This window comes from Trichechus manatus, unplaced genomic scaffold (genome assembly GCF_000243295.1).
Source record: "Trichechus manatus latirostris isolate Lorelei unplaced genomic scaffold, TriManLat1.0 scaffold00001, whole genome shotgun sequence".
In the NCBI taxonomy this organism is placed as follows: Eukaryota; Metazoa; Chordata; class Mammalia; order Sirenia; family Trichechidae; genus Trichechus; species Trichechus manatus.
The window spans coordinates 23,729,789-23,747,286 of NW_004443937.1; the positions used below are offsets into that span (position 1 = coordinate 23,729,789).

Sequence of the window (17,498 nt, forward strand, 5' to 3'; positions counted from 1 at the left end):
CCCACCAACAGTGTATAAGTGTTCCAGCCTCTCCACAACCTCTCCAACATTTGTTATTTTGTGTTTTTTGGATTAATGCTAGCCTTGTTGGGGTGAGACAGTATCTCATTGTAGTTTTGATTTGCATTTCTCTAATGGCTAATGATCGTGAGCATTTCTTCATGTGTCTGTTACTTTTGGCTAGAATTTTGAGCCTATAGTATTCTTGATATTTTGAGAATTTTTGCATCTATATTCATGAGAGATATTGGTATATAATTTTCTTTCTTTGTGGTGTCTTTGCCTGGTTTTGGTATCAGGATTATGCTGGCTTCATAGAATGCATTTGGAAGTGTCACTTCCTTTTCTATGTTCTGAAATATTTTGAATAGTACTGGTGTAAGCCCTTCTCTGAATGTTTGGTAGAATTCTCCAGTGAAGCCATCTGGGCCAGGATTGTTTTTTTGTTGGGAGTTTTTTTTATTACCTTTTCAGTCTCTTCTCTTGTTATGGGTCTGTTCAGATTTTCAACATCACTTTGTGCTGTTGTTAATTTTTAATTGCACAACTACTTTATTAATACATTCTCCTTGTTTAAAAGATGTACATGTGTGTGTGTTTAACCAAGTGAAGTTTAACCTTTTGAGTGTCATTGCCAATCTGGGGCCAATCTAATCCTTCATCCCCCATCCCCAGAGATAGTTTGTTATTAATTCAGGAATTCTTTTTCTTAGCATTTTTGTACAGTATAGGGACATGAACTGAGAAAGTATGTAGGATTGTTTTGCTTTATTTTAAAAAATAAATAGTATCATTCTACACGTTATTCTGCAATATGCTTTTTTAAAACTCAGTGATATGTCTTGGGTCTTCCCACATTCCCAAGCTTTACCTCATCATTTTAAACCTAGGTTTCCATGGTTTGGCCGACCCATAGCTTGTTTAGGTGGTTTCCAGTGTAAACATTCTTCAGGGTGAATTCTCCGAAGGAAAAGTGGTTTAGGACATCTCAACCGATCCTGCTGAAGGACTCTCCAAGAGGCTGCACCATGTACCTTCCCAGTATGGGAGCACTCATTTCTAAGCATCATCCTGAGTTGCCGGCATAGTGCCATTTTAACCATTTTTAAGTGTACAGTGCAGTGGCATTAATTACATTCTCATTGTGTAACCCCACTGCTATTTCCAGAACTTTTTTATCACCAGAAACAGAAGCTCTGTACTAATTGGGCAGTACCTGCTGATTTTCTCTCCTCTCAGTTTCTGGTAACCTCTAATTTGCTTTCTGTCCCTATGCATTTGCTTATTCTGGACATCTCATATTAGTGTAATCATACGATAATTGTCCTTTTGTGTCTGACTTATTTCGCTTGGTATGATGTTTTCAAAGCTCATCCTTGTTGTAGCATGTGTCAAAACTTCATTTCTCTTTATGGCTGAGTAATATTTATTGTATGGTATATCACATTTATCTATTTGTCTGCTGATGGACACTTGGATTGTTTCTCCCTTTTGGGTATTGTAATTAATGTTGCCATGAACATTAATGAAGAAGCATTTGTTTGAGCCCCTGCTTTCAATTCTTTGGGGTATATATACCTAGGAGTGGAATTGCTGGGTCATATGGTAAATCTGTGTTTAACTGTTAGAGGAACTGCTGAACTGTTTTCCACAGTGGCTGTACCATCTTGTTAAGGTTTTAATTCTCATTTCCCTCATTTGTAGTGAGGTCGTGCATCTTTTTGTGAGTTCATCATCTATTTGTATATCCTTTTCAGTGAAAAAAAGAGCCCCCCTTTTTTTTCTTAGTTGTTTATCGTTTTCTCGTGATTTCTAGGAGTGTTTATGTATTAATCTTTTCTTTGTTACATATACTGTCCTTATAGTCTCCTGTTGTGTTCCTTATCTTTCATCTTTGCATTTGATGCCTTTTGTTATACACAAGTTTTAAAATTTTGATATAACCAGATTTAGTTTATTTTTGTTACTTCTGTTATGTCTTTTTAAAGGCCCAGATAATCCCAAGATCATCAATATATTCTATTTTCTTTTACTACTTATATAATTTTGTTGTTTACGTTGTGCTTTTTAATCCAGCTGCTAATTTATATTTGAATGGTGTGAATCTTAACGTAGGAATCTTAACTTTTTTTAATAGCCTATTTTTTTCCCCACTACTTTGAATTTCTGTGTATAAATGGACCTATCTCTGGACATTATATTTTTTCCAATGCTCTATTTGATTCTTTGTGTGCTAGTAATGCACGTATTAGTGACTGTACCCTTCTGTATTTTTACATTGGCCAGGCAAGTCTCCCTAGTTTGTTCTATTATTATCTTGTCTCTTCTTGCACATTTATTCTTTGGATGAAGTTTGAAATCAGCCTATCAAGTTTCATTAAAAGAAATCTTAACTAGTTTTGCTTGGGACTGCATTGAATTGATAGATTTGTTTCCATTTGGCGTTTTTATGCTGCCTCTGAAGGACACTTTTTCTTTTGATAAATAGAATTTCAGTTTTATCCATTCTGTTCACAAAATTGCTAAATATGCTGGGGATTAAAAAAATTTTTTTTTAATTTTTACTAATGATTTCCATAATCATTTTTTACTGCAGATTATAACTACACCAACCAAGGTTTATCAACTTCGATCTCGCCCAGTTCCAAGATTAAGCTCAGAAATGGAGAGCTGTGGCTCTGTGGCTGCTCAAAATTGTAGTAAATTAGATAATGATATCTTCAATGAGCCAGTCCCACCTGAGATGAGTGAACAAGCTTTTGAGGCCGTTTCAGAGGAGCTTAGAATGGTGCAGGTACTGTTTAGTTTTAGGAGAAATAAATATGTGGATGGATGTTCATTTAAACAAATTTCCTTTGTCTATAATTTTAACTCTGTAATTTGCAGTATTCAAATCTATTTAATATTAAATTCGTGTCTTTTTAAGTGTGGGGTGTGCAAAGGTCCCTGGCTTGGAAGTCAGCCACTTTTATTCTTTTAATTTGCCTTGCAATCTTTAGCAAGTCACTCTCTGATCTCCTTGGACTTCGGTGTTCTCATGTGTAAAATGACCAGTTTGCCCCTAGTTTCAAATTCCACAACTAGTTTTTATGGTACAATGCTGTATCTACTAACAAAAGTTAAAATAGTTGATAGAATCTTATCACATCACATTTACAGACAACTTTTGGGGTATTTGAAATATCATGAAATTTGATTATCTCAATTCTGTTGATTTGGTAATTTTTTTAAAGAAGTTTACCACTATCCAGTAAAACTTGTAGTGGGCCAGATCACCCCAAATCCCAGTAATTAGCCCTTTCAAGGGCATGGAGGCCTACCTGGCAAGGTCACTCCTGGCAGCCCTGAGCAAGCTTCTTAGAAGTCTCAAGATTGTGCAGTGATTTAGTCCGGGGTTTTAATTTTAATCATTTCTTTGTGTTTCACATGATCCACTTAGATAGACCACAGGTGTAGTTCTGAACTATGGGAAATCAGTAGTGTAGGCTTTGGAGAGTGTTTCTGCCTCCAAATGGGTCTTTGACACTTTGTGCATGTGAGGTTTTTAGTTTTCTTTCTTCATTTTGTAATGCAGAAGAAATGGTGGAATGTTTGAGAATTCCATTGAAAGAATTTCTGACAGCTGAAAGTTTTGTGTTGCAGGAACAAATGAGTTCTCTTCAAGTCATGTTGGATGAAAAAGAGCATCAAAATGTAAAGCTTCAGCAGCAAATTGACAAACTGGAACATCATTCTACACAAATACAAGAGGTGAGACCGAGACTGCATTCTCAAAAAATGTATGAAACATCCTCCAAGTAAGAGTATTACAGGTGGAAATGGGTCCACAAAACCTTAGTCACGGCTTATCTGCGATTTAGTCTCTACTTTGTTACTCAGCATACCTGCTCTGATAATAAGACAAACATTCCTTAGACTGAGTTCTGGTTGACTTAGCTGATAGTACAATGGATTCCTTGCTGTTTGTTTGGAAGTAAGCAAAGTGGACAGTCCAGGTCTTTACAGTGGTCATCCTCACAGTAGTTAATGGGAGCCCTGTTTGGAGACCTGGTGGCACAGTGTTTAAGAGCTATGGTTGCTAACCAAAAGGTCGGCAGTTCGAACCCACCAGCCGCTCCTTGGAAACGCTATGGGGCAGTTCTACTCTGTCCTATAGGGTCGCTGAGTCAGAATCAACTTGATGGCAATGGGTTTTAGAGACCTTAAAACTGAATTTTAAAAACAAAACAAGTTAATGATTTGAAGTGTGTCTTAACATGCCAGTATCCCTTTTCCAATAAATTTGTTTCCTTCCCAAAGCTTTTCTTATCAGAAAGAACTGATTGGGCCAAACAGCAGCAGGAGTATCTGTCACAGTTGAATGACCTTGAAAAGCAGCTTCGAGACACAGAAACTAGGAATGACTGTAAGTTTGAACAACTGGGAGCTTTGTGATCTGAAGGGAAAGTTATTATCTCCAGTTGAGTTTCCTTAGAAAACCAGAACTGTTTAACCTATGTTAGAAAATCATGGTACATTTCTAAGGAATTTTCAAAAAGTAAGATTAGGTCACTTAAAATATATCAAATCTATTGTTGTTGTTTTTTTTTTTCCTTGTATATAAAGAGTTTTGATCCACATTCTACAGGAGAAATCTAGAAAAGTCAAGTAACCTGCAAGTAAGGGGCAGATGTTGATTCTTTGTAAATAGAAATGTAACAAAAACCACGAGCAAGGGACCAGAGGAAAGCGGAAATCTCGGTGTTCCTGCCTACTGCTTAGTTGTTTAACAGCTTCACTTAAGATGGTGTCTTTGCTTTGTTCTGCTGATTATGGGAAGGGTGCCTATCAAATTTATGTGCCTACTTTGTAAAAATACTTACAAGGAAACCTGCTGAGGATTTGTTTTTTTGTTTTTCAGTTCTGAAAAGCGAGGTGCATGACCTTCGAGTAGTTCTTCATTCTGCGGACAAGGAGCTATCTTCGGTGAAATTGGAGTATAGTTCATTCAAAGAAAGTCAGGAGAAAGAACTCAACCAACTTTCGGAAAGACACATGCACGTACAGCTTCAGCTAGATAATGTCAGGTAGAGTTGTTCTGTTATGATTTTAAGGCACCTGACTGGCCTGTAATCCAAAACTCCTTAAAGTGCTAGTGCTGTAAACCCAGCTCAAACTAATGAAACAAGAACAGGTAATTTATTGGCTCACAATATCGGGAAGGCCCAGGGGCAAGTTTGGTTTCAGGGACAAACTAGATTGTGTCTCACATAATATTGTCAGTGCTCTCTTTCTTTCAGCTCTTCTTCCCACTGCATGTTGTCCTTATTACCTCCTACTGTTGAGGGCCTTCCTCTGTGTGACAGGGAACAGACTGCAGGAGACAGCCCCATATTCTGCTTCCCAGCATAACAAGCGAAGAAATCCTCTCCGAACAGCCATGTATCAGTCCCAGGGAAAATATGAATTGACTTGAATCACCTACCTATCTTGGGCTAGTCACTTACCAAGGGTGTGAGGTGGTATTGGCCCAACACAGGTGATGTGCCTGCTCCAGGGAGAAGGTGTGCTCTTCCCAGAAAAAGGGACAGTGCAAGGTAGACCAAAACAATAGCTGTTACCATTGTCCCCAGAAACCCTCCAGAGGCTGGCTGGTTGGTCAAGCCCTGGCAATCTTGAAACAAAAATAATCCAAGTTGTAATCTAAATCTAAATTAAATCAACATTACATCTAATATAAATCTAAAATGTAAATAGGGTGTTTTTTTTTTTTTTTTTTTACTGTTTTTTTCTTCTTGCAAATTTTAACCTTTTGTGTAATGTAACTTAACAAAACCATTTTGTGTGTTTGTTACTGTCTCCTGGATCTATGGCCATAATTTACTCCTGGACATTTTGAATGTGATACTGTGAATGTGATATGGCTGTGAGTACTTCCTCTAGAAAATCTGCTAATAGCCACTTCCTAGCTTACATGAGAGTTTAGTTCTGGAAATCCCTAAATGGTCTAATCATCCTAATTTACCAATTAATTAAGCACATGGTATTGAAACAGAGAAAGTAGAGGCATAGATGGCTACAGACTAACAGTTCTGCCTGTCTTCTTTTATCCCCACTAGACTCCTCTGTGGTCCAGGGCACCTTACATGTTTGTGTGTCACTGACATTTCACACAAGGCCATGAGGAGCTTTACATAAGCCAAGGTTTATGTGAATTGGGAATGGTCTGTAGATTGGATAAATTGGAGTGCAGATAATCTGGCTGGCAGAAGTATACTTAATGTTTATATTTACTATTGTCAAAATCTTTTTCTGATAAAGACTAGAAAATGAAAAGCTTCTTGAGCAAAAAGCCTGCCTACAGGATTCCTATGACAACTTACAAGAAGAAATGAAGTTTGAAATTGACCAACTTTCAAAAAACCTCCAAAACTACAAAAAAGAGAACGAAACTCTAAAATCCGATCTGAAAGTAAGTTAAGAAGAGTACTGGTTATTGGTGAATTTGTCCTGGATGTCTGGCTGCTTCCCTTGGGTGTAGGGCAAAGACTGTTTTAAACTTCTCCCTAACTTCCTATACTGCTCCATAGTGCCTGTCACTTAATAGGTACTTGATGGGTTTGTTGACTGCCTAACTACATGTTGCTAATAACAGTTACTTAAAGTCTAATACAATGTTGTTTTTTAGAATTTGATGGAGCTTTTTGAGGCAGAAAAAGAACGCAATAACAAATTGTCATTGCAGTTTGAAGAAGATAAAGAAAACAGTTCTAAGTGAGTGCTATTTATTTTTCTGTTAGTTGACTAGATTTATTGACACTTTTTTATATCTTTTTTTTTTAAATCGCTAATACCCTGTAAAAAGTTATTGTTTTAAAAGTATTACAAAATGAACATAAGCTTCTTTTGTATAAATTGTTATGGAGAGAAACAATTTTTCAAAGCATTCAAAAATTAGCTATAACACTTTTTAGACGACTAGCATTTAGTGGTAGGTCCGAACACAGGGTCTTCTATAAGTAAATCACATTGCGTGTATATGCGTGTGTGTGTATATATATACGTGTGTATATGTATATATATGTATATATATAATGACTTCTAACTTTTATCATTGAAATGTGGAGACTGATTTTTATTTCTGTCCTTTTTTTAGCTGCTCATTTTTCTTCCTGACCCTTTAATATGAATGCCATTGTCTTTCTTTCCTCTCTCAATTCTTTTCCTCGGTAATCTCAGTCAGTCTCTGGGCCTCAGTCAATAGACTGATTATCACTCAAATGAGAAGAATTTATGTATTCAACAGATGGATAGTACTCTTGCTATGAGACAGATTCTTTTCTTGGCCCTGGTATACATTGGTGAACAAGGAGTATACATCTAGTTGGGAGACAGGTGATTAATTTAGTCATTCATTCAAACATTAAGTGATATCCAACAAGGCAGGTACAGTTCTGGTAAATGCCAGAACATTTAGAGGTAAAACAATGAACAGAGCATCCTCGTCCTCATAGATTTTGCATTCCAGCCAAAGGAGACAGATAATAAACAAATGCATACGTAATATGTTAGGGGGTATTGAGCACTCTGAAGAAAAGTAACCTGCCCTGGCACAAAAATGGGTTCTCACTGGAGTTGTTAGAGTTATTTACATTCAAATTTCTGACTTCTGCTGGAGTATGATATCTAGCCCCAAGTTACATGCCTAAAAATGTTCTATTGCATTGCCTTGAATCTCTTCTATACTAATAGACTTAGTTCCTGCTTCCGCTGAATGAAGTCAGGGGTGAAAGATAGTTCTTTTCTTCCAGAGAAATCTTAAAAGTTCTTGAGACTGTACGTCAGGAGAAACAGCAAGAGATGGCCAAGTACGAGGAGCAGGTAAATGTATGACTATTCTCACATTTGAATTTGAAGCGTGTAACTTTCATTCATGTTATCTAAAAAGACTTATTTAAATAAAAAAGTTTTCAGCTCTTAGAAGTTGGAAATTGGGAGTAAAATGGTGAAATTTTTGTATGGTTTTGTTATTTTTCATGTCTTGTTTTTCTAACTCCCAGGTGCCTATAAGCATAACTTGGTGGTTTCCTCGTAGAGACCACAGAGTCATTGTCTTTCAACCCAATTTATCGTTGTCAAGTATTGCTCATAGTGTAGACTCTATACTGTGGAACACAGATTTCAGTTTAGTTTTTTTTATATGTGTGTGGTTAACTTTGTGACTTAATTCTGTTTCTAAAAATACTTATTTTTCCAAAATATTTAATTTTCCCCATAGGTGGCAAAAGTACAGAAACTAGAAGAGAGTTTGTTTGCTTCAGAAAAAGTAATTAGTACTCTGGAGAAGTCTAGAGATGCTGACAAGGTCGGTAGGATTTGAAAGTGCATCTCTTTGTGGATTTTCTTATAATCACTGCTTTTTAAAACAATAATTTATTTTATTTTTATTGCTGTTGAGAATATACACAGCAGAACATACATCAGTTTAACAGTTTCTACAGGTACAATTCAGTGACTTATCGATCTGCTTTAACATTCTCGTCTCCTCGTGCTCTATCTCACACCTCCTGGGGTGACTGTGGTTGCCTGACAGCTGGCATTTACCTATGCGGTTAGTCCTCACTCATCCTGTAAGGTTGCTAGGTCCTCTGACTCTGAGTTCATGATACAGATTCTCCAATCCCTGCTGTCAACTTTTAACTAGTATAATAAAAATAATTTGTACAGTAAAATCTGTGAAAGCAGGAACCTGTGTAAGGCAGACACCTGTCAGAGAAGGAAAACTCAAATATTTCCACTAATAGAGAGCCATAGAGAAGTGGTAAGACTGCACCCTGTCAAAGGCAGAAAACTTTCCAGACCTGGAAAACAAGGCAGTTGCATTGAGTTCCTGCTCTCACAGGTTTCACTGTATATCCAAGTATAAAATTAGATAAAAATTCCTTAGGTGTTTAGCCCTTACTTGTTCTTAAAACCAAAGAAAATTTACAGATTAAATAAATAGTACAAAGCCGTTGTTTTAAATTGGTAATATTAATAATGTAGTGTGACTTCTGATATTTTGCTAAAATGAAATTGACTTCTTTTGCCATTAGGAAAGATAGCTGAGTTATTTAAAAATGATTACCTCCTTAATGCCATTGAGTATGAAGATTTTGTTTCTGTCCTTGTCAGGAGGTTGTAGCTGACCTCATGAGTCAGATCCAGGAACTGAGAACATCACTCTGTGGGAAAACAGAAACTATAGACACCCTGAAGCAAGAACTGAAGGACATTAATGTAAGTTCTGTCCCCAGCAAGGCAATGTTAAATTTGTGCATGAGACACACTTCACAGACTCTGCAAGAAATTAATAAATGCTCCACCAGAAAAAAATATTCTGTGTTCAAATAAGTTTGGAAATGCCAGTTAAAGTCCAGCAGATTTCTGTGTTTGCAGGACGTCAGAGCCTTTAAAATCTAACATGCAGTGTAGGCTGCAGCACTTGTTCTCTGAGCACCATCAGGGATTCGCCAGTCGAAACTAGATAAGACACTGACTGGTTGTTGCCTGTGACAGTTAAGGCCGTGTGGCGTTCCTTAGTTGCCTCAAGGGGAAAAAAGAATCACATTTTTCAGAGACATTAATTATATAGAAAGTGAGTTTATTTACCCAATATTGGACTTGGGGTTCTGTAAAGTAGTTATTTCTCCAACATACTTCTGAGTTGAATGTTAATGCTTCCCCCTTCCCTTGGGTCAAGGTGAAGGTTTTTGTCAATGTTCTTCACTGCTATGCTCTGCAGGAGCTTGCTGCGCTCCACGTTATTTCTGAAGGCAGGCTCCTGACAGAGATCAAAAACCAGATGGTTTAGTACTGATGCTTGTGGGGCTTTTCCACTTCTCTTTACCATTCGTGGAAACCCTGGTGGCATAGTAGTTAAATGCTACAGCTGCTAACCAAAAGATCGGCAGTTCAGATCCACCAGGCACTCCTTGGAAACTCTATGGAGGAGTTCCACTGTGTCCTATAGGGTTGCTATGTGTCAGAATCGACTTCAATGGCAACGGGTTTGGTTTTGTTTTTGGTTTTACCATTCGTGCACTTATTCTTCCATTTCTTCATTCAGTAAGTATTTATTGAATTAACATGTGTGGAAATGGAATTGATTATCACCTTGAAATTCAGACTCATTCTTAAGTTATCTTAATCTACAATAAACAGGTAATAAAGCAGACAGCTCTGGTATCATGACTTTCTTTTCTGCAGTGCAAATACAACTCTGCTTTGGCTGACAAAGAAGAGAGCAAAGTGTTGATCAAGAGACAAGAAGTGGAGATTCTGGATCTGAAAGAAGCCCTTAGACTGAGAAAACTCTCTGAGGACATAGAGGTAGATGTTCACACATCATAACTTTTTTCGCTTTATTACTCGTCAATATGTGTGTTTGTTATTAATGAAGTTATTAATGAATAAATACAGGATTATTTCAATGAACAATTAATAATTAGATTAATTTTTCCTTAGGATAGTCAGGTATTTAAGAGATAGTACTAAAATTGTTATTTTATCTAGTTGATCTATTTTCATTCGTTTGTGCTGACACCATGGTAAGTCCAGGTTACTGTCCCCTTAAGTAAGGGAAGCAGGGTGGAAACTAGTTTCCTTGGATGCAGTGGTAGCAGCAGGGAGCAATAAAAGCTTTGAATTCTGGTTGTGTGACCTTGGGAAAGTTACACATCTCTCTGTGCCTCATTTCTCACATCTGTAAAGTGGAAATAACATTAAAAAAACCAAACCCATTGGTGTCGAGTCAATTCTGACTCACAGCGACCCTATACGACAGAGTAGAACTGCCCCATAGGATTTCCAAGGAGTCGCTGGTGGATTTGAACTGCTGACCTTTTGGTTAGCAGCCAAGCTCTTAACCACTGCACCACCAGAGCTCCAAGGAAATAACATTACTGCCTATTGAATAAGGTGTGAAGAGGAAATGAGATAATACTTGTAAAGTGCTTAGAACACTGCCTGGCACCATGGAAGTGCTCGATCTATGTTAGCTGGTGATACTTTCAATTAGTACGCAAAAGCCATACCCTGCGGTCTTATGCAAAGTATAAAATGTGAGCTAAAAATTCAGTTCTGCACTTGCTGTTGCCAAAGTACAAGGGGAATCCAGGTATTTGGGTGGGAGTAGCTGAACGATGAGAGCTCATGGCAGTTCACCTAAAAGCTCTATCTACCTACCTTCCTTCCTTCCTTCCGTCAAAGAATGAAACCTCAACTCTGTTAAAGTAAAGCAAGAGTTTTATTTGAGGGAAAATGCAGTTTGTGAATTGGGCAGCCCAAAGTGAAACCACTAAGTGCTCCAAAGAGCTGATCCTGACAAGTCCTTATAAAGGCAGAAACCACAAGGATGAGGAACTTTTCAGCATAAAATATGATTGGTTAACATTTAAAATTAGTTGAGACATAGCCATGGAAAAGTATAAGGTTGTAAAAACATTTTTCAAGGGGGGCCAAGGAGCACTTTCTGAGAATTGGCTAACCATTAAAGTCACATGCTTTTAGAACATCTGTGCAAACAAAATGGGGGCAAGTAAAACCACATTCTTTAGCATAACCTAATTTATACTGGCTGCAACAGTTGTGAGGATGGTGCAGGACCGGGCAGTGTTCTGTTCTGTTGTTCTGTCGCTAAGAGTTGGAACCGACTCGACAGCACAACAACACAATTTTAGTTTGCACGTGTTGTAAAACTTTCCATCCTGTCCTTACTTATAAATGACACATTAAAGAGAAGTAAATTACGACAAAATGGAGTCAAGCCTACACGTCAGACAGATGCCTCTACCATGCCAAGTGCCTGAGTTTTAGAATGCTCCTACACACTTCCTTCCTTCCTTCCGTCCTCTCTTAAAAAAAAAATTGTGATCGCACATATTGAAGTATTTTGGATTCGAGTGGAACTGATTCCACAAACAGCCAGCTCACCTTCCCTTTTAGGTCTCTCCTGTCTTTGTTAGCTAAAGTTTAGGTTTATGGCTATGGTTTGTGAATTGTCATTCAAATTGTTTATGCATCACTGTTTTTCAACATTAGGAGTTCCCAGCCAATGCAATAAAATGGGAACAATAAGTGAGATACAGATATTATAGAAACTGAAAGAAAAAGGACCCTTTTTTTAAAAATTTTATTTTATTGTATTTTAAGTGAAAGTTTACAATTCAAGTTAGTCTCTCATACAAAAATTTATACATACATTGTTATGTGACCCTAATTGCTTTCCCTATACTGTGACAGCACACTCCTCCTTTCCACCTCTGATTTCCCGTGTCCATTCAACCAGCTCCTGACCCTCTCCACCTTCTCCTCTTGGCCTCTGTACAGGAGCTGCCCATTTAGTCTCATGTATCTTCTTGAACTAAGAAGCACACTCTTCACGAGTATCATTTTATGTCCCATAGAAAACGACCCTTTTTTGCAGATGATATGAGTGTTCCACATGGAAACTCCAAACACTGCCTGCATATCTGTGAGAAATAACAAGAGTTTAGTGAGGTAATCCATAATAAAATAAATACATAAAAGAATAGTTTTACTATGTACTAGCTATAACCAGCTGAAAAATAGCACGGGAACAAAAACAACAAAGAGTATCACAATCTTAGGGAGAAAATATAACACGTTAATAATGACATAAAACTTTCTAAGGGATATGAAAAGAGACTTGGACAGGACATTAATTGAGAAATTTATTTCCAACCCAAATCCCAATTTTTAAAAATTCGGCAAGATGATTTTAAAGTTCCTTTGGATCAGATACACAAGATTTCCCAAGAGAACTTAGAAAAATAAGAATAATGTGGAGGGACTTGTAAGATAGATGGTAACTATACCCAGTGTCAGACTGATGATAGAAGGAGAGATTATGGTAACCCCGGGGAATGTGAGGGAAATCAGTGTAATGGTAAAGCCAGTATTTCACAACAGTGAAGACAGGAGGGGCTGATTTTGGCAAATGTGTTGGGAAAATTGTCTAATCGATTAGAAAAGATAAGGTTAGATTCTTACCAAAACAAAATAAGTTCCAGTGGGTTTGAGTTCTGTACAAATGACGATATCATGGAAGTGTTAGGAAATACAAATGCATATTTAAATAATCTTGAGATTGGGTAATACTTTGAAAAAAATGTTGACACTAAGGTTAGAAACCATAAAGGAAAGTTACAGAATATTAAAAACAGAAATAAGACTAACAGTAAACTGGAGGAAAATATTTCCAAGTGATGACAATGGGTTGATTTCCTTAATACATATAGCACGCACGAGTCATGAGAAGGAATGAAACACTCCCGTTTGGACAATGACCATAAGAAGAGGCATGAGTAATTCCCCAGAGAAGGAATATAGGTGGCTTATGGGCCTCTTTGGAATCAAAGAAATGGGAGCCATTGTGATCTTACAAATAGGAAATTGAAGACTTGAGGAAGATGTGCAGAGAAACTTCTGGTGAAGTTTAAGTTTAGCCTTTGGGGAGGCCTCAAAAAATACGTAACCTTAAGTTGTTTGCATATGCTTTGAGTTTGCACTTACAGAAATTTAGCCTAAAAAAAAAAGATAAATGAGAATAAGATGCATATAATAGTGAAAAATTCAAATCAACCAAAATATTCAGTGATGGGTTAAATTGTGGTATATCCCTAAGATGAAATAGAGCCCATCCAATGAAAATGATGTAATAAAGGAATGAATGATAAGGAAAAATGTTTGTAATATAGCAAGTATTAAAAGCAGTTTAATAAAAAACATGGAAAGAATGGTACCATATGTACATGTGTATATATGTATACATAATATATGTTTAATACACACAGACATTTGGAAAGGAAAGGAAGGATAAACAAATTCAGCTCCAATTTAGTAGGTATTATACACACTGCAAGGAGTCCTGGTGGCACAGTGGTTCAATGCTTGGCTGCTAACTGAAAGGTTGGCAGTTCGAACCCACTAGCCGCTCCATGAGAGAAAGACATGGCAGTCTGCTTCTGTAAAGATTACAGCCTTGGAAACCCTATGGGCAGTTTTACTCTGTCATATAGGATCGCTATGAGTCAGAATCCACTCCACAGCAATGGATTTGGATATACACTGCATATCTACAGGACTTCTAATCCCTCCACCACTTTCCATCAGGCTTCTCCTGTGAAGCTTTGATGGCCTATGACAATGTATCACAGTCTGGTGAGCTGCCCAACCCCTCCTCACCTATTTGAGAGGGCCCCATCTTTACAGCTTTTTACCTTCCTGTGTATAAAGAACTAGAGTCAATTGATGAGACAACAGGTAAGCTAGAGAAGACAGATCAGCTTTGAGATCTTGGGGTGAGAGGATAGGTCTGCGGGTAGGGAAGAGGGGCTAGAGTGCAATTAAACCCCAAATGGAAGACCTATATGAATTTACTGTAACTATTTCTAGAGCTGTTCACTGCTTGGTTTGTCTTGGAATGGATTGGCACACAGACAAAACTTTCTTAACCTTTTTAGAATTGTACAAAGTAACAATTTGTATGTCCTCATTGGAGTACCAAAAGTAAGAAGTTCTTCCTTATGGGGTTGTCCCCTAACAGAGGGATATGCTCTGTGAGGACCTGGCTCACGCCACTGAGCAGCTGAACATGCTCACAGAGGCCTCGAAAAAGCACTCAGGACTGCTGCAGTCTGCCCAGGAAGAGCTGACCAGGAAGGAGGCCCTGATCCAGGAGCTGCAGCACAAGGTGAGGTGCAGAGTGGCACTGCTATATTCCAAAAAGGGGCGAGAGGAACCCACGGTTGAGGTCTTCATGACATCCCTGCCGTGGCTAATTTCTCCAGTAACCAAAGGTAAGCCAGTGTAGCTGTCAGGTAACCTGGTGATTACAGTGTGGATTTCTGACTTAGCATCTTAAGGACTTGGGTGTACTCATGTGAGTTGAGACGTGCCTGGTTGCCTCCCCACCTACCCTGGACCCTTGACACTTTGCAGCAAGTTCTAGCCACAGTGGTGAGGTTATGGCTGATTTTTATTTTCTTTTTGGCTGTTGTTGTTGTTTTGTATTTTGTATTTTTCCTCAGGTGAGCCTTTTATTGTGAAATTTAAAAATAAAGATTTTTTTTTAAAGTGTAAATTTATGAAGGAAAGGGAGATGTTTGGGTTATAGCAGCAACCAAGGTAGACAGACACCAAAGATAGCCCCACATTTCACAATGTACTACTTTAAAATATGCTATGGTTTTGTTTTAAATTATTAATCAATTCCTGAAAAAAATAACGTAGCAAGCATATTTCTACCCACAAACTTTGGGAAGCTTGTCTTTTCTAACTGGACCAGGTGCCCCTTATTATTTTCTTAGCTTGTAACCTTACATCTGTTCAAATTTTCCAGCTAAAACAAGAGAGAGAGGAAGTAGAACAGAAGAAGAATGAATACAATTTTAAAATGAGGCAATTGGACCATGTGATGGATTCTGCTGCTGAGTATCCCCAGGTACTTCTCAGAAAAAGAGTGCAGTTTCAGAGGGAATAAAACAACTTTGTGAATGATAAAAGTGTCACTTTGGAAATTACCAAGACCATAACTTTGTCTTTTAAAGAAAAAGATTTTCACTAACATCTTCTTTCTTCTTTTACTTCATGAAGGTACCAGTCTTTGGTTTGTTTTACTTGGATAAAAATTAGAATAACAAGCTAAATAACCTGAGTGTTTTCTGTGTGCCTGGCTTAATCAGGTATCTGGATGAGATATGGTTTTATTTTAGAGCCCTAAAACACCACCTCACTTTCAAACACATTTGGCAAAACTCCTGGAAACGCAAGAACAAGAGATAGAAGATGGAAGAGCCTCTAAGATTTCCTTGGAACACCTGGTAACAAAGCTAAATGAAGACAGAGAAGTCAAAAACGCTGAAATTCTCAGAATGAAGGTAACTGGGTAATTTTTTTTTTTTTTTTCAATAAAAAATTTTAATTTTTTTGGATAAGGCATATCCTCATGGTTACTGAGAATATGAAATTCAAAAGACGCAGAACCGAAGGATGGACAGAGAAGTCTTCCTCCCAAGCCTGGCCCCACACTACCCAGTTTGCTGCCCCTGGAGGCTCCCAGTGTAGCCATTTCTTATTTATCTCTTCTACAGGTTTTCAGTGCATATACAGTCAAGTCTGTAAGCATTCTCTCCCTACCTCAGTTGCTTTTTAGACCATGGTATCATATCATATAGGCTGTACTACACTCTCATCAGCAATGAATGAGCCTGTTTCCTTAAATCCTACTTCAGCGCTATCCAGCTTTTGGATCTTTACCAATTTAATAGGTAAAGCACATTATCTCCGTGTAGTTACAAATGCGTATTTTTCATATTAGGAGTAAGATTGAGCATTTTTATCTTTATTTTTCTGTAAACTCTACTTCCTTCACCCATTTTTCTATTTTTGGAATTTTTCTTATTGATTTATAGATATTCTTTATCTTATAGAGAGATTCACTTTTGTCTGTGATAGTTAAAAATATTCTTCTTATTCGCCGTTTCTCTTTTAACCTTCCTTATTTTCCTGGTTTTTCTCCCAGCTGCCTGGGGGTATGGTTTGTGGGGTGGGGCGCTGTGTTTAGGGGTGGGAGATACGTGGAGGAGTGTCTCGGGGGATGGTGTGCAGGGGTGTGTGTGCATGGAGGGAGGGTGCGGTGTCCCACAGAAGACAGAGTTTCGTCTGTGAGCCCATTGCTCTGCAGTGAGTTTGCTTTGGGAAGAAAATAGCTCACTTTAACAGTCGCATAAAGCATTTAAAAGACAATATTACTATTTTGTTTATTGTTGTAGTTTAAGTGAAAGTTTACATTTCAAGTTAGTCTCTTATACAAAAATTTATACATACATTGTTATGTGACCCTAATTGCTCTCCCTATACTGTGACAGCACACTCCTCCTCTCCACCCCAGATTCCCCATGTCCATTCAACCAGCTCCTAACCCTCTCTCCCTTCCCATCTCACCTCCTGACAGAAGCTGCCAATTTAGTCTCATGTATCTACTTGAGCTAAGAGGCACACTCTTCATGAGTCATTTCATGTCCCACAGTCCAGTCCAATCTTTGTCTGAAGAGTTGGCCTCGGAAATCATTTTAGTTCTGGGCTGACAGACAGTCTGGGGGCCATGCTTTCCGGGGTTCCTCCAGTCTCAGTCAGACCATTAAGTCTGGTCTTTTTGCTAGAATATGAGTTCTGCACCCCACCTTTCTCCTGCTCCATCAGGGACTCTCTCTGGTGTTCTCTGTCAGGGCAGTCATTGGTTGTAGCCGGGCATCATCTAGTTATTCTGGTCTCAGGCTGATGCAATCTCTGGTTTATGTGGCCCTTGCTGTCTCCTGGGCTAATACTTTCCTTGTGTCTTTGGTGTTCTTCATTCTCCCTTACTCCAGGTGGTTGGGACCAATTGATGCATCTTAGATGGCCGCTTGCAAGCTTTTAAGACCCCAGATGCCACTCACCAAAGTAGGATGCAGAAC

The 17,498-nt window shown here is 38.1% G+C and overlaps 1 protein-coding gene across 1 annotated transcript in view; it reads left to right on the top strand.

Moving 5' to 3' along the window:
- KIF15 (kinesin family member 15) overlaps positions 1-17,498 on the top strand; it is a 63,559-nt gene that overhangs the window by 35,741 nt on the left and 10,320 nt on the right. The window contains exons 15-27 of the mRNA XM_023726202.1: positions 2,597-2,794; positions 3,643-3,750; positions 4,300-4,405; positions 4,901-5,066; positions 6,301-6,451; positions 6,668-6,753; positions 7,791-7,860; positions 8,258-8,344; positions 9,154-9,258; positions 10,228-10,350; positions 14,588-14,734; positions 15,383-15,484; positions 15,756-15,920. Coding sequence (XP_023581970.1) covers positions 2,597-2,794; positions 3,643-3,750; positions 4,300-4,405; positions 4,901-5,066; positions 6,301-6,451; positions 6,668-6,753; positions 7,791-7,860; positions 8,258-8,344; positions 9,154-9,258; positions 10,228-10,350; positions 14,588-14,734; positions 15,383-15,484; positions 15,756-15,920 — 1,614 coding nt within the window. The remainder of the gene's footprint in view (positions 1-2,596; positions 2,795-3,642; positions 3,751-4,299; positions 4,406-4,900; positions 5,067-6,300; positions 6,452-6,667; positions 6,754-7,790; positions 7,861-8,257; positions 8,345-9,153; positions 9,259-10,227; positions 10,351-14,587; positions 14,735-15,382; positions 15,485-15,755; positions 15,921-17,498) is intronic.